This window comes from Vombatus ursinus, unplaced genomic scaffold (genome assembly GCF_900497805.2).
Source record: "Vombatus ursinus unplaced genomic scaffold, bare-nosed wombat genome assembly UNPS02014779.1, whole genome shotgun sequence".
NCBI classification, from domain to species: domain Eukaryota; kingdom Metazoa; phylum Chordata; class Mammalia; order Diprotodontia; family Vombatidae; genus Vombatus; species Vombatus ursinus.
In genome coordinates, this window is record NW_020954557.1 from 53,303,734 (window position 1) to 53,330,553 (window position 26,820).

Here is a 26,820-nt window from a genome sequence, read left to right on the forward strand (position 1 = left end):
AAAATTAAATTCTTCTTGTAGGCGTCAAGTGGGAAGACAAATATATTTAAACATTTTTTTTCTGGAAAATGGTTAAAAAAAAGAATATGAACCAATAATCTTTTTCTAAAATGTCACCTGATACAGGCCTTGGAACCATACTTAAATTATTTTAGTCAATTGATCAGTCAGTAAATATCAAGTCCTTACTATGTGCCAGGCACTGTGCTAAGTGCTTGGGGTTATAAACAGAGGCAGAAGACAGCCCCTGCCCTCAAGGAGCTTATCTTCTACTGGGAGAGACAACATGCCAACGAATATATACAAAGCAAGCATAGACAGCATGAATAGGAAATAGTTAAGGAGAGAAGGCCCTAAAATTAAGAGAGATTGGGAAAAGCTTTCTATAAAAGATGAGATTTTAGTTGGGACATAAGGGAAGTCAAGGAAGTCAGTAGGCACAGTTGAGGAGATAGTGTTACAGGTGTGGAGGACAAACAGAGAAAATGCCTGGACGCAAGAGATGGAGTATCTTACTCCTGGAGTAGCCAGGAGGCTGGTGTTACCATGTTTATCTTGCTTTTTGATTCAGGTTAAAACCTTTGGAATTAAAATTACAGATCTTTTTTTATCGTAATCAAATTTAACTAGTGGTAAAATATACAAGTATTTCTTTTAAGTAGCCTGTACTAACTTGTCACTTACCTTATTGCCAAATATCAAACTGATAACTATTAGTTCTTATTCATGTCTTATAAATAATCTTGAGATATCTTCCAAGATGAATAGCAGCATTGAATGGCATTTTTTTCCTATTACTTTTTATAGTGAATGAAGATAAATTATGTTTTTCGTAGCTGTAATTATGAGTAAATAACAGAAAATGTCCTTGAATTAGATAATGGATTTTTGATTTGCTCACCTGTAAATGAAATTTATAATGCTAACAGCCTATTGAACTAAAGACTGATTTGACAGAACTTCTCTGATTAAGTGTGATGGGTTCTACAGAATTTTTGACTAAAATTTCTCAGTCAACAAAGTGCGTATCCAGAAACAAACTTCTAAGATTCAGGACCATTTCCCCTCAAATCTAGTCCACAGTTATATCTACTAGACATCACTTAGGTGCAACATGTACAAAAACAAGTATGAAACTCAAAAATTGAGGGAGAGAACACTTAAAAATGCATGATATTGGTGATGCAGAGAATGAAAATTAGGGAATGCTTCTTGGAGGAAATAGCATCGAAATGAACACAGCATTATATAGATAGATAAAACATATATGAGCTCTTACTATGCTTCAGGCAGGGATTCAAATATAAGAAAGAAAGACAGGCCCTGCCTTCTAAGAGCTTAAATTCTGATGGGAGAAAATGACATATAAAGGGGGAGTGGCAGTAGGGTATGTGCTAGCTTGGTATGGAAATGAACTAGAAGTGTGGATGATGTGAGGATCTGGGCAAGATAAGACCAAAGCTGGCTTGGCTGAACCCAGTATAGTTCCAGTGACTCTGTTCAAGATTCCAGTGGGGAAGAGGTGGAGATGGCCCAGTAGGTCATGACATGGAAAGGCCCTGGAAGTGCAGTGGAAGTCTGACTCTGAAAGGCAGAAATGAGGATGGGATTACATACCGGGCATGTACAAATGCAAGGAAGCAGAAATTAGAGTCTCAAGTTTGAGGAAGTGCTAGTATTCTAATTAGCGTGGAATACAGAGTTCATAGTAGTATGAAATAAAGTTTAAAAATGGTTTGGAACCAGATTATGTAGAACCTTAAATGCTAACCTGAGAAATTTGCATTTTATCCTATAGAAAACTGGAAATTATTGAAGTAGTTTCAACAGGGTTGGGTAGTAAAGTAGACAGAATTCTTATAAACTGATATTTGAAAATCCTGCCAGTCTGGCATTTTTCCAAATTGCTTTCCAGAATGACTGGACCAATTCCCAGCTCCACCAGCAGAGCATTAATATGCCTGTTTTCCTATGGTTCCTCCAATATTTGTCATTTTCCTTTTTTTTCTTAACTTCAGTCTGCTGGGAGTGATAATTTGCATCTCTAATTATTAGAGATTTGGAGCATTTTTTTTCCATATGGCTATTGGTAGATTGGATTTCTTCCCTTGAGCTCTGACTATTCATATCCTTACAACATTGATTAATTTTGGAATTACAAAATTGAATCAATTCTTTATATATCTTGTAAATGAGACTCTTATCTGGTTGGTGTGTTTCTCTTTTGGACGAGGCCCGAGGTGGACTTTTCTTACTTAGCTGATAGATTCTTTGTTGTGATAGGTTCAAAATGATAGATTAGAACTATCTGGTGCTTTAGCCTTTGAATGAAGAAACTGCATATATATGTATATATGCATACATAAATATAAATATATATGCAGTTTTTTTCATTCAGAGGGCAAAGTGCGTGTGTGTGTGTGTGTGTGTGTGTGTGTGTGTATACATTTCAGAAGTTCAGATTCCCTTTGTGTCTAATTCAACTCCTGCTCCAATAACCTAGGTTTGAAACAAGCCTGTGCTGCTTCATATCCACTGGATGTCACTGTAGTTCCCTGGATGCACATTCATGCTCTTACTTAGTGATACACAAGGAAGAACTTCAATCTCAAAGAAGTCATCTGGAACTTAATGAGATCCATATTTGCCTCCCTTTAGTTTTGTTTCCTAATTGAAGCTACGGTGTGAAACAGAGGCAATTAGCCTGAGTTATCAAGCACGTATATTCAGACTGCTCAGGAGTCACTTCAGGAGGAATTCATTGTAACATAGGGAGGGACACTGTGAACCTCTGAGCTTAGTGATTTTAACAGCCAAAATGAATTACTGGGTGCTTTTCCCGTAATAGTTTTTGTTTGTGTGGTTGTCTGTGCACCACCTCTTTAAGACAGACATTCACAGAGATGATAAAGAGACAGGCCTGCAGTCTTCTTCTATTGAAATTATGTTAATTTTTATATTATATATTTATATTAAGTTCACATATATACAAATGGTGTAGAATTGCATCTTGTGTTTCTGGAAATGGTTTTGTAGCTTTCTATAATGCCCATGTTTCTAACTGCATGATCATTGGCAGCAACAAAAATAATAATTAAATACCTACTTACTCATGGAACTGTGCTTCTGTACAAAGACAGTTATGTACATCTGGTCCTTTTCTCCTAGCTTTTATCCTCTTAAAATATCATTACAGATATATAATCCAGAAAATTTCAAACAAAAGATGAGAAAAGATTAATTCAGTACTTGAATGGAGGAGATGGGAGGTATTTATCATGGCAAATATAAATAAGTTTGTATCAAGGATAGTATTTAATGGAGGGTGCCAGGGAATAAAGCCTGTCCAGACTAGATAGCAGTCAGCTATTAACAACCAAGAAAGAAAGGGTTCAAGGAGAAGGTGGGGTTTATAGCACACTTTTTTAAGGCTCTGATGTTGTGAAACTACTTACAATGCCTAAGTTGAGAGAAGGCTGTAGACAATTTGCTGAAGAATAAACTACAATTTTTTATACATAGCAATTCCCAGCATGAAGATTTCTCAACCACAGCAGATATTCAGCTAAATTCAGTGATAGTTTTCCTGGTGATATCGCATCTATTAGAAAGTACTGTTGGGTTAAGAATCCTTTCAGAAATCGAGCCCTCTTTTGTCCATGGCTTCCCTCGTTTTTGTTTCGTTTTGTAGGTGGCTGTTCATTTTTATCTGAAAATGAGACTGAAAAAAATTTGTGTAGTTTCCCCCTAACATATGGGAGTACAAGGACCATTTGTCTCTCGGAGTTTCCTATAACAAAGGTGTAAGAAGAATTGTTTTCTGGGGGAATTAGAGGTAAAAAGCCACTTTTGTTTCTTCTCTTATCAAGTGAAGAGAAGAGTGGGGACTCAGATTTCTATTTGAGCTCCATGCTGTACTTTCAGTAGATTCAGTGAAGAAACCCAGGCGAAGGTCACAGGTGAGCACTTTCTATTCCTGGAGGATTGAGGTTGGAAAAAAAAGACTTTGAAGCTAAATCAACAGCTTCAGAAAGAACAGGTTTTTGTTTTTAAAGAAAAACTCTTCAGAAATTAAATAAAAAACAGAATTATATATAGTTACTTCCATTTGATAGTATTTCCTTCTGTTGCCACAAAAACTACAGTAGTTTGTGAAATATCAAAGTAAATTTGTTAGTGCTCTAGAAATAAAACAGAAACTTTTCAAATTTTTATACTATTGTTAAATTGCTTAGAGAGGTCTATAGATGACAAAGAAGACAAATATGTTTCTCTTTATATATATGTATACATATATATAACAAATATAGTTTTGTTTTCAGTGTATATTAAAAAATTTATGGGTGTTTTTCTTTCTTTTTTTGCAAGTGCTTAGCATTTTTAGGGTAGCTTTGTATCTGTGAAGTTATCAGAATATATTTCAATATATATCAAATATTAAATTTCTGTATTGTATTTAAACCTGAGATAAGATAATTTTTTAAAGTAAGAAATCACAGAATGATGATAAATTTAAATGAGATATTCTTATGTTCATTTTTTCAGTGATTAAGATATTTATTTTGAACGATGACAATCTAAAACAATATATTTTATGGATGCTTTTTGTCTTTACATTGTATTCATTTCACACGTCAGCTCTCTCTAGACTGAATGATATCTTGTGACAAAAACAATTTAACAGAAACATCTGACTCCTTTCTAATGGTGCATTCAACATTATTTTCTAATAATTCTCTACTTGTGTGCCATGAAGGAGGAAGTATGTTTTAATATCTCATATGGAGGACCCTTTTCATTGGTTTTCCAGTACTCAAAGTTCAACTTGTTTTTAGTGATCTTTTAATCAGTCTTGTTTTAATCAAACCTATTTCTTGTTCTTTTGGTTCTACTTATTTAGTTCTGCATCAGTTTATACAAATTTTCCACATATCTCTCAGTTCCTCACATTTGCACTATAACTATGGATCTTACTGTAATTTAGTGTTGAAGTAAATAGGTGTGGAATTATGATATTTAATTTGTGATCTTACATAGGAAATATTATCCATGTTTGTTTTTCAATTTTAAAAGTATTTTTGAACATTCTTTAGCTGATTAAAATTTACTTGAAGTTTCAGTAGGAACTAAGGAGGAAAAAATGAAAAAAAGGGAGAAAGTTTCAGAGTTCTAGGTAGCTCTGACTATTTCCTTTTACCAACTCTCAAGATTGGGCCTAGGTAAAACTGAGAAGCGGGCAGATTTTGCTCACCTTTGCCCTTTGTCTCTTTTTTCAGGGTTCTTTTACCTTCTCTGATTCCCTGTGTCTTCACGTTCTCTCTATCCCTACCCTAGTCAGAGCCAGCTTTCAATTAGCTGTCAGTAATAAATAATAGTAATGATAATAATTTAATTTACAATAAAGTGTAAATGATTATGCATGTGTATGTGTGTACATAGACACACATATACATATATAGTGAAGGTAAATTGAAATGTTTACCTAGCCTGTCAAATGTTCAATACAATCTGTGGTTGCTGTGATTCCTTTATAACACTAGAAGCCAGCCTGCACATTCCTGTACCATATATATTTCACGAACGCAGATTCCCATGAAACGTAACAAAAAGGCACTGAAGGCAGAACGCTTGCTTTCTTTTAGACATGCTGTCTGATTACATATAGTATTGATGCTGATTACCAAGAATGGCACCTAATGGACATTCATATAGTGTTTTTAAGTCTTGCAGAGCACCTTCCAAGCATTGACTGATTTGATGCTTCCAACAGTCTGGGGAGTTAGGGACCTCAAGGTGTGTTTTACAGATGAGGACACTGAGGCTTTTAGAGATTACGTTGTTTGCCCAAGATCTAGTAAGTGACAGAGTTTAAAGATATGTCATAAGATTTCAAATAAGTTTAGATTAAGTCATCCCGTTTTTCATTTTAACCCACAGCAATACTTTATCTGGTATTACTGATAAACTATTCTAGAAAATGAAAATTTCTAGAAGCTTACTCATGAGTCTCCAAACCATGTTTTACAGAAATGTTTTTAAAATGTATTCTATAACAGCTTACTTTATTTGCAGTATGCTGAATGTAATCGAAATTTGCCTTGGTGAATCAGAGTCATTACGAATATTTTTTGGGGGTGAGTTAGCAGTCTGGGCTATGATAGAATGATACCCTGGGAAGCTTTTACTTCAAGATTAATTTGACCAGTATGGTAATTCAGGTACATTGACCTCTCCCTCTTAGCTGCTTTTTTAATGTGGGAAGATGAAAAGTTAGAAGATCTGTATAGGAACACTATCTTTGTGCTTCCTATAAAGCTTCCATATAAAACCATGGACAAAGTAATCCAACTTTTCTGAGCCAAAGTTTTTCTCATCTGAAAAATGGCAATATGAATATTTATATTAGCTGTATATATCATATTGTTGCGGGAAAAATGTTCCGTAAACCTCAGAGCATTTTATAATTGTGAGTAGTGATTATTCTCCGTCATTATTCTCTCATTATTTGTTTTAGGAGTCCTTTTATGAGATCATAAGAGTTAGAGTTGGAAAAGGACATTAGAGAGACCATCTAATTGAAACATCTCGTTTTTCAGATGAGGAAAACTGGGGCCCATGAAGTACCCTGTGTGAGATCATGAACTCAGTAAGTAGTAGAATTAGGGTTCAAGTTAGGGCTTCTGACTCCAAATTTAGCACTGGTTTTTACGGGTTCAGGTATATATTTCTTGAGATTTTTATGGATTACCTTTTCTTTCATATATATATATGTATGATATATGTATATATGCATAATATATAACATATGTATACACACATACACACACACATACACACACTAGAACACAAATACTAACTTCTGTTCACTAAGAAGGCCTCTTGGAATTTTGGGCCCTTTGTGGTAATTATAGATCATAGATTTAGAGCTGAAAGGGTCCATAGAAGTTGAATCCAGCATCCTCATTTTACAGATGACAGAATTGAAGAGAAATTGTCAATTTCCCAGGGTCACACAGCTAGAAAGTGTCTTAGGCACAATCTGATGTTGTGATGTTGACATCACTGATGTAGGTTGAACTTGTGAAATATGATCCTTAGAGACTTGTTTGGACCCCAGGAACTATGTATCTAGAATTGAGTAGTCATTAATAGATGTATCTTGTTAGGTAGCATATAGATTTCTTGAACAAAAGCTTTTCCAGTCACTGATTGCCAATGGCTTTTTTTTCTGGGTAACTTAAGTTCTTTAAGTAACTGTATAAATATTACTAAGCATGTAATTTCTATAAAGGTTTTAGGAAATAAGAAATTAATTTAGAGCAAGATTCTAGACATTTTGGGGTGCCTGATGCTTTTCTATATTTTCTCTCATAAATTGTTAAATCTCTTATTTAGAGGTTCTAGTTTAGTTTTCCCATATTATCCATGATAAGGCATGCCCTTGATTAATTTTCTCTGCCCACATATTGTTGTATTTTCTTGAGGCTTGAAGGTTCAGAGGTAAGTGTGAAGTCTGTTAACATGTCAAAGTCTTTTAACTAAACAAGCTTCCAAACTCAGCCTTCTTTCTCTATGGGATTGTTGTTTTTCTTGAGGTTCACTCTACAATTAAACATTTACCTTTGTAACCTCCATGTTTAGTATATGATGGAAACATATAGCTTTATTATGCAAACATCCAGTCACCTAACACCTTCCTTTTTTACCATGTGAGTGTATTTGAATCATAGTGAGAGCTGCTTACCATTTTGCTGAAATTGTCAAACTTTCTGACAGCCAGGTTTTTATTATTTTCTTTTAACTAACTTAAGAAATGTGACTGAAATTCTTGTGAACAGTTTTAAAATTAACTTGATTATAGCATATAAACTATGACTATGAAATAATGAGTGATTTTATAAGCGACACATTAAAGTCATTCTTTTCTTTGTGAACAGCTAGATAGTTGTTTTCCCATAGCATTGATTGGTATAATCTTTCATGTTTATAAAACTGTAAAAATCAGTCTATTTCTCTTCTTTCAGATCTAAAATGACCTCTATAAATTTACACCTACCCTACCACACCTGGCAAGAAAGAGATTAGTTCTGACCTTCCCTACAAGTCTATGTAAAGTTTCCTTTTTTATGTTTTTGACCTCTGAAGGGTTCATGAATTAGGTTGGATAAATTTCAGATCATTGCCATTTGACCTGCGTTCCCTCTTTATTTACTATTGCCATATACTTTACTAATTCTCTTGATAGAATCTAAAATCTAGTTGTATAATTTTCATCTCTGATACAATAAAGGGTTAGATGTCTGCTGATCTGGCAGTCTTTGTTCCATTTTCTTTTCTTACTTTCACATACCACTTCCTGCTCCATAATAGGTTGGTTGCAAATAATTTTATCTTAAGACTACCTGGAAATTGTTCTGATTACCAATAATATTATTTGAACATTTCAGGCAATAATCACTGTAAAACCTACAATATCTCCCTTTCTTCCCCCATTGAGTTTTACTTTATGGACCATTACACTGGCTTTTTTATCTACACAGTAACCAGTACTCATTAATGCAAGTTTCTCTGATATACCCTTAAGGTTTCTGCATATAGTAATTCTCCTTTTGAAATATATTGTGACATCTACTAAATATAGCTCATTAAAAAAACACTTTTGTTTTATTTCTTCTTTGATTGAGTTTGAAATACAACGAATTATGTAAAATTTACATAAGATTATAGTTTACGTATTTTGGCATCTTGCCTAGTTTCGGTTGGAATCCAGATTTCTTCCTTTTTCTGTTTCTATACTCTCATACCCTTGCCAGTTTTCTTGCCAGTTGTTTGTGGAGTTTTTCCCTTTTGAATTAATAAATCTACAAACATTTGTTGAACAGTTATGAAATTCTATGTCAGTATGAAATTGTCTTTGCTTCTAAGGAGGTTACAATCTACCTGGGATATGAGACATTCAGATATAGTAATTGTAATGAATGATATAAGGTGGCATATAAATACTAAATGACTAAACAATACAAGTGCTATTGGAGTTTGGGAATATGATTGATCATTTCTAGCTGGATGGAATGACCAGGCATAGCTTTATGGGGGAAATTAGATTTAAGAGTAGTTAGGTTAGGTAGAAAAAGAGAAGGGGAAAACTTTGCATTTCAGTTGAGCGAGTAGGTGGAAAAAACACACACACACATAACAGGCTGAAAAGATACAGTTTCTTTATGAATGAGTAAAAATGAATGCATGAATCCTTGTTTGGAGCAGAAAAATGTAAAGGAAGGAAACAGGAGTAGAAAAGTTGGTACTATTAGGTTTTGGAGAACCTTGGATGCCAGAATGAGAAATTTGAATGGGGTCCTCATCCTTGTTGACCTTTTTGGAGCTGACTACTGACTGTTCTTCTGGATATTTTCTCTTCTCTGGGTTTTTTTGACTTCTACCTCTTGGTTCACCTACCTGTATGACTTTACTTTAGGTCTCCTTTGTTGTATCATAATCCATGTCCTTTCCTCTAACTGAGGTTATACCCCAAGTCTCTGTCCTTCAACCTCTTATTTTTGCACTCTCATCGTAATCTCATTAGCTTCCATGTAGTAGAATAGTACCTTCCATGTAGAAAGTTTCATTTCTGTACAGATGATTCCAAGATCTATATATTTTTCTCTATTGTCCCTTCTGAGCTCCAGTCTTACATTCCCACCTGCCTGTCAGATACTTCAAGCGAGATGTCTTTTAGGCATCTCAAATTCAACATGTCCAAAAATAGAACTCAGTTCCTCACAAATTCCACCTGTCTTCTGAACTTCCCCATTACTGTCCACAAAACTATCATCCTTCCAGTCACCCAGGTTCACAACCTTGATTCCTCTAAAGATTGCAGAATCTTATACTTTTTTCCTCAAAAAATTATTTCTTGCAATATGTCCCTTTCTCTTCATGCATGCAGCGACCACTGGTTCAGGCTCTTATCACCTCTTGCCTAAACTATTGCAATAACCTTCTAATTGGTCTTCCTGTTCCAATTTTGTGCCCTCCAATCTATCCTCTACTTAGCTTCCAGAGCAATTTTCCTTAAGTGTAGGTCTGACCATGTCACCTCCCCTGCTCAACAAATTCCATTGACTCCCTTTTCCCTTCAATAGCAAATATAAAATCCCAACTGGGATTCTTCCTGTGCTTCAGACCTTCTTACATTCTGCTCTCCAGCCTACTTGCCTTTCCTTGCACTTGGCAATGCGTCTGTTGTCTCTGCCTTTGAACCAGCTGTTTCCTTTGCCTGGAATACTCTCCCTCCAAACCTTTAACTCTTGAAATTTGTAGCTTCCTTAAGTCTCAGTTCCAGTGCTTCTTACTTCATGGAACCTTTCTTGGTTGCCCCTAGCTTCTAGTTCCATCCCCTCTAGCTCCTGTGGTCTTGTTTCTAGACTGTAAACTCCTTGAAGGTAGGCTTTTTTTTTGTACTCAAAGTACTTAGTGCAGTGACTGATACATTGTAAGTTATTGCTGACACAGGTTTTCAGGAAGATTAATCTGTTGATGTTGTGTAACAGATTAGAGAGTGAGGTGGACAAAGGCAGGGTGATCAAGTATGGCAGTCTAGGTTTGAAGTGATCAAGGTCTAAACTAGCATGGTGAAAGTGGAATGTAAAGGAGGGAAAGAACATAAGAGATGTTTGGAAGGAAGGATTGACAGAGCTGGTTGAGTAGATGTGTCTGTATATGCGGGGTGAAGAAACAACACATCACAGAGATGACTTTCAGGAGTAGATAGGTGCTTGAGAAAAAGGTGGTGCCATTGACAGAAATTGATAGGTCAGAAAGGGAACTATTTTGTCAGAGAAATAGTGAATTTAGTTTCATACATGTTGAGATGGATGTGACAATGGAACTTGGAACTGAACATATATGATAGGACATTAGAGATACAGCACTAGAACTCAGGAAAAAGATGATCCCTGCAGATGGAGAGGTGAGAACCATTTGCAGGGAGGTTGGTAGTTGAAGCCATGAAAGGAGACAAAAGTCCTAAGGGAGATTATAGACAGAGAAGAGCAAAGGGTTAAGGACTAAGCCATAGGAGGGAGCTTTGGTACTTGGGAAAAGAAGAAGAGGAGTGAGTGAAGACAGAATAGAAACTGAAAGTTAAAAAGAAAACACTATTACCAGTTTTTGTTCTATTCGAACTCATCAGTATCCATGGCTCATTCTTTCAAGAAGTTCTTTTAAATGAATAAGCTCTTCAAGAAGTGAGTACTCTAGGTGAAGAATTCCTTTTGGAATGCCCAAAACCTAGTACTCAGATGCTTTTCAAATATGTTTTAGGAACAACTCAGTAGTAGATTAAGGCACCAAAATCTGTTCTCCCTTCCATTTCCTGTAGTTCTACCAGCAATGCCAATGTTTGTTTTACAAGTAGAAATTTCACCTCTTACGTCTGTTTGAGATGACCTCTTCTTGACCCTGCTAGTGCTTCTTCCCCTTACAATCTCACCATTTTTTGTTTTGGTTTTTATTACTCTTTTCTCTCTCTCTTTCTCCCCTACCATTCTTCATTTATTTCAACATTAAAACTGTATATTACTATATTTGTATCATTATTATATGTTTACCTAGATTGAATCTTTTTATTTTACTTAAAGTATCTGAACAAATACCTTTTTGCTCAAATTTTCATTTCTGTCAAGCAACTCATCTCACTGAGTCTGGGGGACTTTTTAGTTGTGAAAGTGTAGAGTGCAGTAATAGCTTAGAGTCTTATGAACCATTTGTTAATAAATTATGCATCATTCTGATTATGAAGGTTCCTTATAGTACTTAATGTAATTTTTCTGAGGGTTTAAATTATGTTTCTTGGACTTGGGTGCCATGAATAGAATGCTGAGCCCGGAGTCAGGAAGACCTCAGTTCAGATCTGGTCTTGAGCACTTTTTAGTTGTGTGACCCTGGGCAAGTCACTTAAATTTTGTTTGCTTCAGTTTCTTCAACTGTAAAATGGAGATGATAATAGCACCTACTTTGCAGGGTTGTTGTGAGAATCAAATACATTTGTATTTGTAAAGCATTTAGCACAGTACATGACTGATATTGGATGCCTAAAAATATGCTCATTTCCTTCCTTTCCTCCTTGTTTATTAACCTTGCAAAAGTTATCATCTCTTCATGGTTTTAATCGTTAGAAAGTATCATGCATTTACTTATAAGAAGCAGCATTTTTATTCTGGGATGATGAAGAGGTAGACAAAAAGAATTATTTGATGTTTCCTGTACATTTAGTTATGTTTGTGATCAGATTTATTTTATAACTGACATAGCAATAAAGTTAAAACATAACTGACAGCAAAAGGCATGTTAATTTTTATTCCCTGCCTCAGTTATATTTTATGTTGATGTGAAGATTAACATGACTATTTTAGAACTGAATTAAAATCTTAATGCTTTTAGACTACAGTGAAGGCTATATATTTATTCTTGATCTTTACAGAGAGAACAATAGAAGACCATGAATTGGTGGTTGAAGTTCAGTCAAACTGGGGAATGGAGGAAGAAAATAAGCTATACTTTAGAAAAAATTACGCCAAATATGAATTCTTTAAAAATCCAGTGGTAAGTAATATCTACAAGTAATACAAAATACTACAATGGAAAATAAGCTCTTCATTGTAATTATCTTTTAATGTCATTTTAGAAGGAGAACATTTTAATAAATATGTCCCCAAAATTAATTGTATTATTCCTAAATTATAGACTCCTTAGCTTTCTGAAAGCAACCTAGTGATTTTAGTATGCTTTAAATGTAAAAGTATTTGATTCTTCTTGTATTAAATACCAGAGGTGATTGGCATAATGGATAGCGCATGGAGTAAAGAGTCATAAAGCCTGTATTTTTGCTTCAGTTCTGCCACTACTTAGCTGTGTGGCCTTGGACAAAACACTTAAATTTTGAGTCTCGGTTTCTTCATCTGGTAAATGGGAAGGGGTTGAAGTGATATTCTGCATTTTAAAATAATTTGCTGGACATTTCTATTGGATATTCTGCTAATACAAACTCAATGTGGCAAAAATAGAACTCATGAATATAGCAAGAATGAAAAAAAAATTAAAAGAAGAGAAAGGACCAAGGATACCCCTTAGACAGAGTATGGAGTCCAGAGTGAATTTTGCAGTGACCTCCGTGGAGTACATGACTTTGTTAAGGCAGTTCTTATCTATGCTGAAAGCATAGTCTGAACTCCCTCATTGAAGAGAAGGTAAATGGGTCTTGAAGAACATGTCTTCAATAGGTAGGATGAAATATTCCTTAAGTAATAGAAAGAATGGCCTCAATATGAAAACAATAAATGAAAAGGTGTAGGAAGTGTAGCAAGCATTTATTAAGTACCTACTATGTGCCGGGCTTTGTGATAAGCACTTCACAAATATTACCTTCCTTTGATCCTCATGCGAACCCTGCAGGGTAAGTGCTATTATTATCACATTTCACAGATGAGGAAACTGGGGAAGATAGAGGTGAAGTGACTTTCCTAGGGTCAGACAGCTCACAGATTTTTTAGGGTGTATTTGAACTCATCTTCCAGACTCCAGGTCCAGTGCACTGTCCACTGAGCCACCAGCTGCTTGTCTAGGGGAATACTAACCTATGTGAGGTCAGAGAGTGGGGAGATGTGATACAGAGGAGAAAGGGAAGAAGGATCATTGAACACTGGGAGCTAAGGAACATGTATAGCTATGTCTTATCTTGAGAGGAGTCAACTGTACCCTCTAAGGAGAAAGCAGCTCCTCTTTGTCCAAGGAGTGACGGTGTGGATCTGTCGGTGCTGTCAGGTGAGCATTCAGTAAGTGCCAGAGGAAGAAATGAAGAATGATGGCTGGTGGCTTCCTGTTGAGGAGTACTAAGGTCTCTATTTGTCTCCCTGCTGATACAGTACAGAAATCAATTATTTCCCAGAGCGTGTATTCAGAACATCACAAAAAGTTTCCCAAGACCTTTCAAACCAAATGAGTGCTGTCTGCTTTTTTCTTTTTTTTTTTTTGTGCCATTCACTTCTGATAAATTCTGTAGTTGTAATCAGTACTACTAAAAAGTCTAGAAAGATTTCTAAGTATTATCAAGTCTTAGGCAAGAAACTGAGTTTTTTAGGGAGCATTGGTGATATTTTCATCCCTGTTGCTTTCACGATCAGGATTTGGGATTGAAAAAGCTAGATAAGACATTATCAAAAAATGGATTGTGGACTTGTGAACTTTTGTGCCAAATACATCACTACATAGGGTTGGAGTGAACATAACAAAGGCTGGTAAAAATGCGTTTGGTTAGAGTCTTGGAAATCTAATCAAATGGAAATGGCTTCAAATGGAAGGGAAGAAAATTGTCTCCACTAAGCTAAATACTGTAAAAAGTAGCTACAATGTATGAAGAATAGCAGTACACTTACAGAAATTTACTGTAGAAAAAAATGCAAGAAAAAGAATCAGCCATAAGACTCTTAGCCTCAAATTTGTTGTTGTTGAGTCATTTCAATCGTGTCTGACTCTTTGTGACCCCATTTGGGGATTTCTTAGCAAAGTTACTGGAGTAGTTTGCCAATTTCCTTCTCCAGCTCATTTTACAGATGAGGAAACTGAGGCAAACAGGATTAAGTGACTTGCCCAGGATCACACAGGTAGCAAATGTCTGAGGCCAGATTTGAATTCATGCAGATGAGTCTTCCTGATGGTAGGCCCTGCGTGCCACCCTTGCCTCAAATACCTATACATGAATGCATAAAGCATTGGTAATAAACAAGAAATCCCAGTTCCAGGAATCAAATTTGATATAACAGATAATATTGAGAATTGATCTATTGAGACTCCAGTGGCTCCTGTTTACCTTAAGAGAACTCCTCTCTCTTTTATTTAAAGCTTTTACAAATTTGCTTCAACCTCTTAAAGATAGCTTGGTATAGTGGATAATGCACTGGATTTCAAGTTATAGTGACCTGGGTTCAAATTCTGCCTCAGACACTAGCTGCGAATGTGGACAAAGTTATTTGATCTCTCTGTGCTTCATTTTCTTAACCTGTAAAATGAGGGGGTTGTAGTAGACATACTACATATAAATCGATGGTCCTATGACCCTAGCTTTACAGCTTGAATATATGCTACTTTGTGGGGCAGTCAGGCTGCCTTTTTTTTAAACCATTCCTTATACATAGGAACTCGGATACAAATTTACTATTTTTATTGATATCAACTTTAATGTAGGAAAAGGAAATCTATGCCACATAATATACAAATTATTTGGCAAATTGGAAATATTCAGTGTATTTTAAATTGGTTTGTTTCTGGAACTGTACATATTTTTGCTATAAGTTTTTCATTGTTAGGATTATCCTTTAGGGAATATTCATAATACGTATCATAATTGAGTATTGCCCAAATCCTGAAAAATTCTTTTTTACATTCTTTTTTCTTTTATTATATTGTTTTAGTCATCCACCAGCCATTTTAAGTAGGTCCTATATGTAAAACCCTGTGCTAGGCAGTGGGGGAGGTATAAGATAATTAAGATATGGTCCCAACTCCCTTAGAGTTTGGATTCTAGCAGAATGCTAGAATTGGCATTTGGAAAATAATGGGATGATTGTTAATAAAGAAAATAATAGTTGCAGTAAAAATTAAATGGGAGCATAATTTCAGTGGAAAGCATTTCCTTGGTGTGCATCTTTATTAAAAACAAGAAATTAAAACTCACATCTAAAGAGATGTGCCACAGTGACGGTCTTAATGTAAAATGCATGCTTTAGATATGTAGTTTTTTATCCCTTAACTAGCTAGTATATTTGATTTTATATAACTAGAAGAGAAAAGCCAAGATCATTTAGTTATATTTCTATATAGGCATGCCAGAGTGTTGATGTTTAGATCATTACCTTAGAATAGGATTTCCCAGTCAGCTTGTTGGTGAGCCTTCTACCTGGTCTCTCTTTGGAACTGTTAACATTCACCCCCTCCCTGACTCATGCAGAAATTTCAGCATCCTGAATAAACAATTCCGTTCAGCAAACATTTATTAAGTGCCTGCTGTGTTTAAGGTGCTATTGTAAATGCTGTCGAAACAAAGACAGAAAAGAAACAGTTCCTAGCATCTAGGAGTTACTTGGTGGAGAGTAGGTGGGATTTTGCATTATAATTTTTATGGAAGAAGTATAAGAAGAGACATCAAATGAATTCAGTTCAAGTCAAGAAACCATTTATTAAGTTCTCACTGTGTGCAGAGGTAAGCATAGGGATAGAAACGGACCTGTGATTTCATCGCAATAGAGGATACCACAATGAGGGAATTCCCTCTACCGATGCAAGTGGCTACCCTCGCTTAAAGTAATGGGCTTACAGGGTTGCTTAGAGCACTGAGAGGTTAAGAAGTGTCAGGGTCACATAGCCAGTATGTCAGAGGCAGCACTTAACTCAAGTTTTCTTGATTCTGGGGTCATGTTACTATCTGTTGTACCATGAGCCCTTGGAAAGATTAAAAGTTTAGATAAGCCACGTAAGGAGGGCTAGAAGACACAAATAGACATCATTATAATACAGAATATTATGCAACATCAACATCAGAGTACTGTGATGTTTCGTCATGGTGCAGAAATGACCCTGGGTTCTCACAGGGCATATCAGTGGAACACAAAGGCTGGCAAATCCTATCAAGTTGGTAAGCTTCTTTGAATACAGACTAGATAACTATTTGTGTTTAACCAGGGACTCACCTAGTTAAATTTTTCAGTATCATATGGTGGACCCATTTAGCTACGTAAGTAGATAATCCAGTGGTCACAAATTATGAGGAGATAGATTGGGATATCTCTTTCTCCTCTTTCCACTTTGGTTCCTCTTGCTACTGAAAGTGATTTCATTTTCAACTCGTTCCCTTCCCAGTGATAAAGACTACTGTTGTTCAGTCATTCAGTCATATCTGATTCTCTGTGACCCTGTGGACCATACTGTACATGAGATTTCTTTGCAAAGATACTACAGTGGTGAACAGATGGTAAGTGACTTGCCCAGTGTCACAGAACTACTAAGTGTCTGAGGACGGATTTGAACTCTGGTCTTCCTGATTCCAGGCTTCTTCCATTGAGCCATCTAGCTGCCTCGATAAAGACTCATACCTGTAGGGTTTTTCCTGATACCTGTAGGGTATCCCTGACTCCCTGTAGGGAAATGCTAAGCTGATTCTCCTTTAGAAAAGTTAGGAACCCTTGCCTTAGAATGCTTAGGCCTCCTTATTTCAAACTTATAATATTTTCTTAGAGAAAACCTAAATTCTTCCTTAATGGAAGTAGCCAATATTTTCAGTAAGTACTTGAAGACAATTCATTTTTTAAAAGTAGGATTTGGTAGTCTTTGAGAAAGATTGAAAACAAAAAGAAAAGGGGACTGCAGAGAATGAGATGGATAGATAGTGTCATGGAAACAATGAACATGAACTTGGACAGACTGAAAGATAATGGAAGATAGAAGGGCTTGGTGTGCTATGGTCCACAGGGTCATGAAGAGTCAGACATGACTGAATGACTTTACAACTAAAGTCATATTTCTAGTGACCTACCTTCCTACGGACTTTCTTTCTTGACTTTTATTTTTCTGATTTCTCTGAATGTTCCTCAGGATCTTTTCATCCTATTCTAATTAGTTATAAAGCTAGAGCTCTATTTAGAATGGAATTAAGTATGGTGCAAGGTTTTCCTCACAATTTCTGGTGTGTTATTTCTACTAAAATATGTCACCATCGTATTTCTTCTTTTTTTTTTTTTTTCATTACTGCATTTCTACTTGCTGTTCACAGTCTACTCTGACCAGGGACTAGTCACTCAAATTCTTTGGGATATAGACTAAATAGCTTTCCAAGGTCCTATCTATCTACCTCTGGACTGGGTTGTTGGGGGCCATTTTTGTAGAAAGCTAATTATATTATATCCTTTTAAACTCACTATAAGATAGTCTGACATTTGTCTTTTTTTAAACAGAGTTTTTTTCCGGAGCATATGGTGTCTTTTGCAGCTGAAACCAATGGAGAACTCTCTCAAGCTCTTATTTTACAGGTATTGTATATTTTCTTTGAACTAGGTCAGCCACAATTTGATTAAATTGTTGGTTTGAGACCTTTGCTTGCAAATGCTTAGGTTTAAAAAACTTTTTTCATGGTTGATTTCAGTTTTAAAGAAATGAAAAACAAAAATCAAAAAAATAATTAATAGATTATAATTATAATTATACAATATAATTCATGATATAAAATAAAGACATAAAATACAGTTATAATTTAGAAATAATATAATAAACAATAGATTATAATTATAATAATTAATAGAATATAAGAAGCCAATGGGTTGATTTATTTTGTTTGACTATATTTATTTATTTATTTACAAAAATGGTCTTTATTCCTAGGTGTTGTAGACCCATTGGGAACTGATTTTGATGTTAAGAGGAATGGGGAGAAGGAAAGATGAGGAAGGAGATGGGTTGGGGAAAAAAAACTGAAACAGAGTGTCTGTCATAAAGAGACAGATGAGAGACAGAGACAACATTTAAAAAATAGCTAACTTTGGGCATTCTAAATCACTGAATTCCATGTGTTACTATTAGTACTGCAGTAGTACTATTAGTACTACTGCTGCCAGGTAGTAGTATTTTCTTGGTTTGTCAGACTGCCTAATAATAGTAAGATATAATATTATTATCACTATGACTATAATTTTGATGGACAACCACCACTGCCACCACAACTACTTTTTACTATTAGTGAAAATTGCGAGTTGTTACCATGTGATGTATGTTGAAAGTTTAGATTATTCTACTTTCTTGTTGCAAAATCAAAAATAAGATCAAGAAAGTGGAAAATTCTTCAGTAAAGAAATACTAAGAGGTGGATTTTATAAATAGTCCAAATACAGTGAATCCTGTTTCCTAATAAAAAAGTTTTTAAAAAATAAAGTTAAAAAATTATAAAAGAGCATAAATAGCCTGTAAAATATTTTCCCAACATGTTAATTCTTCCCAGCTGAATCTGGAGAACTTTAATGAGAATAAGAGACAAGATTATTTGACTAAACAACATAGAGATATGTGTCATGAATTTTGTGTATCTATTATGTTCATTTCTTCTTCATGTAGTAGTGGCTTATGATGTTCATTCCCCAGAAATCTGACTCGAAGGAAAAGTGATTTGAATTATTTTTCAGATACATTAGTTGGTCATAATGCTATAAATCTGCTGTTAACTTCTAATAAGTAATTTCTCTGTAACTGCTGGAATTTTCACTGGGTAAGCTACATAACACTGAGAAACACTTCGTGATGTTACTTTCTTTCACTTTGAAATGTTAGTTTTAAGAACAGAAAACAATATTCTTTTTCTGATTTTCTTTTTGTTTCTAGAACAGAGATCAGATGTATAACATTTATTTTTAACAATCTTTTGGGATTGTATTAGTAGCATATTTTAGTTTGTGGTAAATTCAAAATCTTTTGGAAATGTGGTTTGTGATTAACAAATGCTTAGCAAGCATGGTGCAAAATACATTTGCATTCACAAGGAAATATCATGGATCCTGCACTCAAGGAGCATATAGTCTAGTAGTGGAAAGACATGAGGTTTTCTCTGGAAAATTAATAAATATAAGAAAATAAATAATCCTACATATTCTGAATCATCTTATAGGGCTATTCATCCAATAGAATGATATTTCATAACTTCTACCTCCTTTCTTTTAAAATTATATTTGTAGCCCAAATGATTATACTTTCCTTATAATTAAATTTAAATGCTACATTTTTTGTTTTCTCACTGATTTTCAAAAATAAATTCTGATCTAATGTTTTATTTGATGGCCACAGTTTAAATGATCTTATTGATTATTGGCAGATAATTCCACCTCCCATGCTTTTGTTATTATTACTTCTGTTGTCACCAAGGGAGTCTAAGATATAAGAGGTTAACTAAAACTACAAGATACCTCTTGAGGGAAATCTGTGGCAACTGAGGATCATGAAGAGAATTCCTTACTACTTTGACCAATACTGAAATTTTACCTCCCTTGTTTTTCTTGGGAGGAGGAAGAGGCACAGAATATCACATCGGGGTGAGATGATTGACACTTATAGCTCACTGACTGCCCCAGCCACCTTTGGCTTGATTGGTTCCCTATATCTGAGAAACTTCCAGAAGAAAGTTCCCTATAAATTGAGAAACTGCCAGAAGATAGTGACCGTGAAAGCCACAGTGCTTAGTGAAGAATCACAAATACTTTCTGACTTACTTGGAATTTTTACAGGTAGTCTAGATATCTACATCATGCCTCTTGTTTTACGTGCCTCTTTTTCTGTAGGGAGGCATCAAATTTTCTTAGCATCTCTCCTTATATTTTCCTTGTTTTAAAAGTACTTTGGGGAGATGTAATAGCAGTGGCCTCCCACACCCTTATGTGTGATTTCCTTCTATGTTGTTGTTGAAATTTGCCATTTCCTGGTAAAGCCTGTGAAGTTCCATTGGTTTGGAAACTTGGTAACCACCACTCCCTTCCCTCTCCCCACATACTCAACTAACCCCAACCCAAGTAAATAGTGACAGATAATAGGAAGCCCTAGTGTTCTGCCCAGAATAACTGTGCCTGCCAGTCCTTGGAATTGAAGGAGGATATTGAGGAAATGCAGGGAGAAAGAGAGAAGTTGGACCAAATCATCTCCAAGCTCCCTTTCAAATCTAATATTTTATAAAACTGTGGCAAGAGGAAGTCACTACTACCTAGACAAGGTAAGGGTAGGGGTAGGGCAGGGACCACCGTAGCAACTAGGACCCACTTTGGCTTCCTGGGGGCACTGGTGGTATCACCATCATCAGTAATTCTACAATACGGTAGCAGTGGTGGAGAATGTTTGGAAGTGGCAGCACGTCTCCCCTATTCCCACAGTTTATTGTAAATATTACTAACATTCATATTATTAATATTTGTATTTCCATTGATATTATATTGATATAATATTTTGTCATTTAGAAATTACTTTTCTTGTAACAGTATTGTACTGTAGTACTGTAAGTCTTCTCTGTTTAATGAATGAGGGGACTGAGGATCAGAGAGGTTAAGTAGTGTTTTTAATCCATGGTCATTCAGCCTAGTCAGTGGCAGGCCCAGAAGTTGAATCCAATTCTTTTGGCTGCAAGTTCACTGCACTTCCCAGAGTATCATACTGCCTCTCGTCTCTCCTCTAATCCCATACTGGTTTTTTAAATAGCCTTTTCAGTGGAGCCTCGTCAAAGGCTTTTTCAAAGTCTAAATAAATTATATTTCCATCTACCTCCAGAAGCAAAACCTGATTTTTCAAATGGATTCGGTGGGGACAGCAGGTATGTTAAATGGCTGTCACTATTTAATTACTGTCTTGGTTAGGTTACAGATATTTAAATTTAAAAGTTCTCCCTGAGTTCTTCTATGTGGCATTATACTTGGAGACTTTTAAAGGGATTATTTTTTTCTTATTGAAATAAACTGTTATTTCTGTGGATTCATGAGGATAGTCAACATCTTGCTCAGTATTTGAAATATATACAGAAGCTTTGATTTGCATTTGGTATAAAAAATGAAGTTCAGTCTGATCTTTAGTTGGGAATAAGTTTCTTTAATGTTTTCTTCCAGAATTTTCTGAGTTCTAGCACATATCCTGAAATACATGGTTACTTACATGCAAAAGAGCAGGGGAAAAAGTCCTGGAAGAAGATTTACTTTCTTCTAAGAAGATCAGGTTTATATTATTCTACCAAAGGAACATCAAAGGTGGGTAGAAGCAGAAGTGATGTCTTATTTGCCATGTGGTCATTATAAAGTGAGGTATATCTTTGTGTGTCTTTTAATTTGATCACTTGAAGTTAGAATAATTCATGTTTATGCATGAATTATTTGCAATGATCATTTGCAATTTTTGAAAGAAAAATTTGGCGAGATAGAAATTCATTCATCAGGAAAGAAATAAGGAGAAATAAAAAAAAACTAGAACATGTACAGTCGGTAAATTGATGGTAAGAAGGAAATAATGGTTTAAGGTTAAGGACAAGAGGAATGCCTGTCTGGAAAAAAGATAGCTATCTATACTGGATCATATACACAAGTCATCCACTTGTTATTAGGTACTTTACTTTTTACCCTACGTGCTCTAGTTTGGAGTTGGCAAACTATGATACGTAGGTCACCTGACTGGTCATCTGCTTTTGTACAGCTCAGTGTCATCTATTTAAAATTGCAATAAAATATAATCAGTAATCTCTGCTATTTAGATCAGTAGACTTCATTTGATCACTTATGTTTAAATTTCTTTGGGAATTCTATAACATGATTGATTCAGCCCAGTTAATTAAATTAATATTTATTGAGTATCTGATATGTGCAAGGTGATTTGCTGGTGTTTTCCCTTGTCTTTATGGAGCTTACAGTCAAGTGGAAAACAAAGCATATACTCAAATAACTATTTTTAATATGAAACAACAAATCTTCAATTGTACACCTTAAAAAATACTTAATTCAGCATATTAGCTTCAAAGATGTCCTATTTGTCTGTGTCTTCCTCTCAAACTGCTTCTGTCCTCTGTGATTTTAAAAAAATGTTTTGTCATGATGGAAAATGCTATCCACATCCAAAGAAAGAACTATGGAGTTTAAATGCAGATTGAAGCATACGATTTGCTATTTTTTTCTTCTGTTTTGTTTCCTCTTTCTGGTGGTCCCTCCTATTGGTTCTAATTCTTACTTACAACATCACTAATGTGAAGATATGTTTAATAGGAATGTATATGTATAGCCTATATCAGATCGCGTGCCATCTTGGGGAGAAAGGGGGGAAAGAAGGGGGAGAAAACTTTAAAACTCAAAAGCTTATGGATGTGATTGTTGATACATCAAAATAAATTGATAAAAAATTTTTAAAAATGTTTTGACCCACTTTCCTTTTTTTACTTCTTTATTTTCGGCATCCCTATTATTAGTTACTCTCCCCATATAACCTCCCCATTACAGAACAAAAACAAAAATCTTATCTTGTGACAAATGAGCATAGTTAAGCAAAACAAATCCACTCACTAGGCATATCCAAAAATGTGTTATCTCTTTCTGCCCCTCAAGTTCTCCACCTGTTTCCCCATCTCCTAAAATAGTGGCTGATCGTTGCACTGAGTTTCAAGCATTTCAAAGTTGTTTTTCCATGTCATGTGGTAGCTGTTGCATAAAATATTCTGGTTCTGGGCACTTCACTTTATATTAATTCACATATATCTTTCCAAATTTTGTTGAATATATCCCTTTCATCATTTCTTTTTAAAAATTTTTTTAAAAAATGTTAAGTTTTTCATATAACATATTTTTATTCATACATCCCTCCCTCTATCTCTCCTTGTCAGAAAACCCCCAACCTTAAGCGAATACCTCATTATATACTTACATAATCTGGTAAAACAAATTTCCACATTAGCCATGTCTGAAAATATATTTCTGTTTCTGTATTTTAAGTTCATCATTTCTTTGTCCCAAAGTGATTTGTGGTTTTCATCTTCGTTCTTTTGGACTCGTGGTTTATCATTGCATTGGTCAGAGTGCTGAAGTCTCTCGGAGTTGATTTTCTTCATAATATTACCATCCTATACATCGTTCTCCTGGTTCTACTCACTTCATTCTGCATTAATTCATACATGTCTTCACAGTTTCACCTGCAATTGTCCATTTGATTTATTTCTTATGGCACAATAATATTCTGTTACATTGATACACTGCATTTTGTTTGACCATCTCCAATAGTTGGATACTCCATAGTTTCTAGTTTTGGGTTACCCAAAAAGAACTGCTTTAAACATTTTTGTACATATAGATAATTTTCTTCTTTCTTTGAATTCTTTTTTTTGGGGGAGGGGGGCAGTATCGGCCTGATAGTGGCATAACTTGAGTAAAGAGTGTGATGGAGGCTAATGCTTTGTAATTGGAGTAAGCTGCTTCTGTTGCACTGACCCTTCTTTCTTCTTTTCTCCCAGAACCTGATCTTTGGGTCTTACCCACTTTTTTCCCTTTTTATGTCCTTCACAGTCTGTACTCAAAAGTTGAAATTTGTCTTGTTTGCAACTGTTCCCTCCTTTTCCCTGTTCCCTCCTCTTTCTTTGTCGAGTTTGATGTATTTTTATATCAAACACTTTGTGTGTGTCAGTGTGTGTATTCACCCTCTTTAACCTGGTTCAGACAAGTGTGAGGTTCATTTGGTGACCAATTATATCCCTTTCTCCATGGCTGTATACTCCTTCTCTGAGGTATTTGGTTATGAGGAATTGTAAATACTTCCTCTTCTTCCTCTTTGCTTTCCTAGTATATTTCTTCTCCCTTCTTTTTTTCCTTGAGGTTTTGAAGATAGACTTGATTGTGCTTCCCTGTTAGACTATTAGCCAGTTATTATCATGTGTGTATCACAGGAAGTATTTACCTTCTTATAGGTATATAGCTCAAATATATTTACCTTTTTATGTTTCTCTTGACTCGATTTGAACTTTGGAATTTCTATTCAGCTTTGATCTTTTCATTAGGAATATTGAAAGACACACACACACACACATACACACACACAGCTTGTTCACATACTCCATTAATCCATGGGTAACCTGAAATTTTAATTCTTTAGAGGTTGGGTTATTTCACTATCTATACCCATACATCATCAGTATTAGAAGAACGTTTATATTTAAAAAATGGTCTTTCTTTCAGGGAGAAGCTTTGGTATCATTAACAGTGCCACACAGTTTTCCAAACACAATCCTGCCTACTGCCCTCCCACTTTTCAGTTTTAGGCCTAGTTCATTCATTGATCATCACACACATGTACACACACACACGCATGCATGTGCACACACACACGCATGCATGTGCGCACACACACTGTCTGTCTCTCCTTGCCCAAAAGGCTTAGTGTAGTTTTAAGCTTTAACAGCTTAAAACTGATTCTGCACTTAAAATGCAATAAGATATTTAGAGCACCCTATATCTCTCTTAGTCTCTCTTCATGTGCATACGTACTACTGAAGAACCAGATCTGTGGTTGGTCAGTTGAACTGTGCATCACTCAGTCAGTCAACAAGCATTTATTAAATGCTTAATCTGTGCTAGTCACAGTGCTAAGTGCTGTGACATACAAGCAGAAAGAAAGATAGTCTTGCTTTTAATGAGGACACATTCTAATGGAGGAATAAAACACATAAAACAAAGAAGAAAGTGAATGGGGTGGACAGTGGAGACAATGTACCTGAGTGTCCTGAATACAGCTTGGAGAGGAATAAAGACATGACTGGCCTGGATGCCTTTCTTAAATGCTGGTTCGTGGAAGAGCTTTCCTATCAGAGGAACAAGTCATAGTGAAGGAAGGAAGAAAATAAGAATATATTAAGTACTTACTGTGTGCTGGACACTATGCTAAGTGCTTCCAGTATGATTTCATTTGGTCCTCATAATAGGTTCCATTATTATCCTCATTTTACTGATGAGGAAACTTAGGCAGACAAGTTAAATGTCTTGCATAAGGTCACAGAACTAGTAATTGTCTGAGGCCAGATTTAAACTCAGCTCTTCAGGGGCAGCTAGGTGGCACAGTGGATAGAGCACTGGCCCTGAAGTCAGAAGGACCTGAGTTCAAATTCGGCCTCAGACCAAACACTTAACACTTACTAGCTGTGTGACCCTGGGCAAGTCACTTAACCCCAATTGCCTTAAAAAAAAATTAAAGAAAACTCAAATCTTCCTGGCTCCAGGTTCAGTACTCTAACCACTGTACCACTTAGGAGGGTACTTCTGATGTATAAATTTCAGGGCTAGAGTGAACTTCCAGGATGAGGAGGTTTCTGGGGCATGGTAGAGACAGTCCAGAATGCAGTCTGGAGAGGGATGAGACCATCATAGTCAGAACTACAAGTGTTTTTCACTCGTTTTCCTTGTGTAGATCGTTAGGCCCTCTTCTGAATGATTATGGATCAAATTCAAAGAGCTCTACAGTGTTTCAGACCTTAATTTATTTAGCACTGTGCTATCTGCAGACTTGAGAATCTGGATGTCCTCATCATCTTTGGGCATTCCCTGTGGATTCTGCTCTCATCATACCCCATGAAAGAGGCAAACACCTCTGTTGCTGCTATTTCCTTGAGACTCGAGGGACACAATACTTTGAAAACTTCAAAAATATTCTTTAGGTGTTGGCTATTTTTACCCGGTTTCTTTGTGATGATTTTTTTTTAGCAATATGGGGGAAAAATGACATGACTTTTCAGGAAAATTTAAAACTTTAGACCTGTGTGTCTTAAAATTTAAGATTTCTTACTTTTTGAATTTCTGAGTAATCAGAGAGGTTTTCAGTGCCATTGAACTGAATGATTGCATCTGCAAAGAAATTCTAACTGCATTAGTAATCTTGCTTTTGTTCGGAGAGTATGCTTTCTACCATAGGGAAGTAACACAACTAAACAGTAGTTCCAAACTACTCTCCAGCATGGTTGGATCAGTTCACCACTTCACCAACAATGCATTAGTGTTCTGAATTTCCCACATCACCTCCATCATTTATCATTTTTCTTTTCTTTTATATTAGCCAATTTGATAGGTGTGAGGTGGTACCTCAGAGTTGGTTTTGTTTTGGGTTTTTTTTTGCATTTAATAGTATTTTATTTTTTTCCAATTACATGTAAAGATAGTTTTCAGCATTCACTTTTGTCAGATTTTGAATTCCAAATTTTTCTCCCTCCCTTCCCTTCCTTCCCTCCCCTCTCCCCAAAACAGA

At 35.5% G+C, this 26,820-nt stretch overlaps 1 protein-coding gene across 2 annotated transcripts in view; it reads left to right on the top strand.

Annotated features, from left to right (window-relative positions):
* The window catches only part of GRB14 (growth factor receptor bound protein 14), a 148,662-nt gene that overhangs the window by 95,099 nt on the left and 26,743 nt on the right, over positions 1–26,820 (top strand). For both annotated transcript variants that reach the window (XM_027866106.1, XM_027866105.1), the window contains 3 exons: positions 12,482–12,603; positions 18,003–18,077; positions 21,672–21,809. In XM_027866106.1, coding sequence (XP_027721907.1) covers positions 12,482–12,603; positions 18,003–18,077; positions 21,672–21,809 — 335 coding nt within the window. The remainder of the gene's footprint in view (positions 1–12,481; positions 12,604–18,002; positions 18,078–21,671; positions 21,810–26,820) is intronic.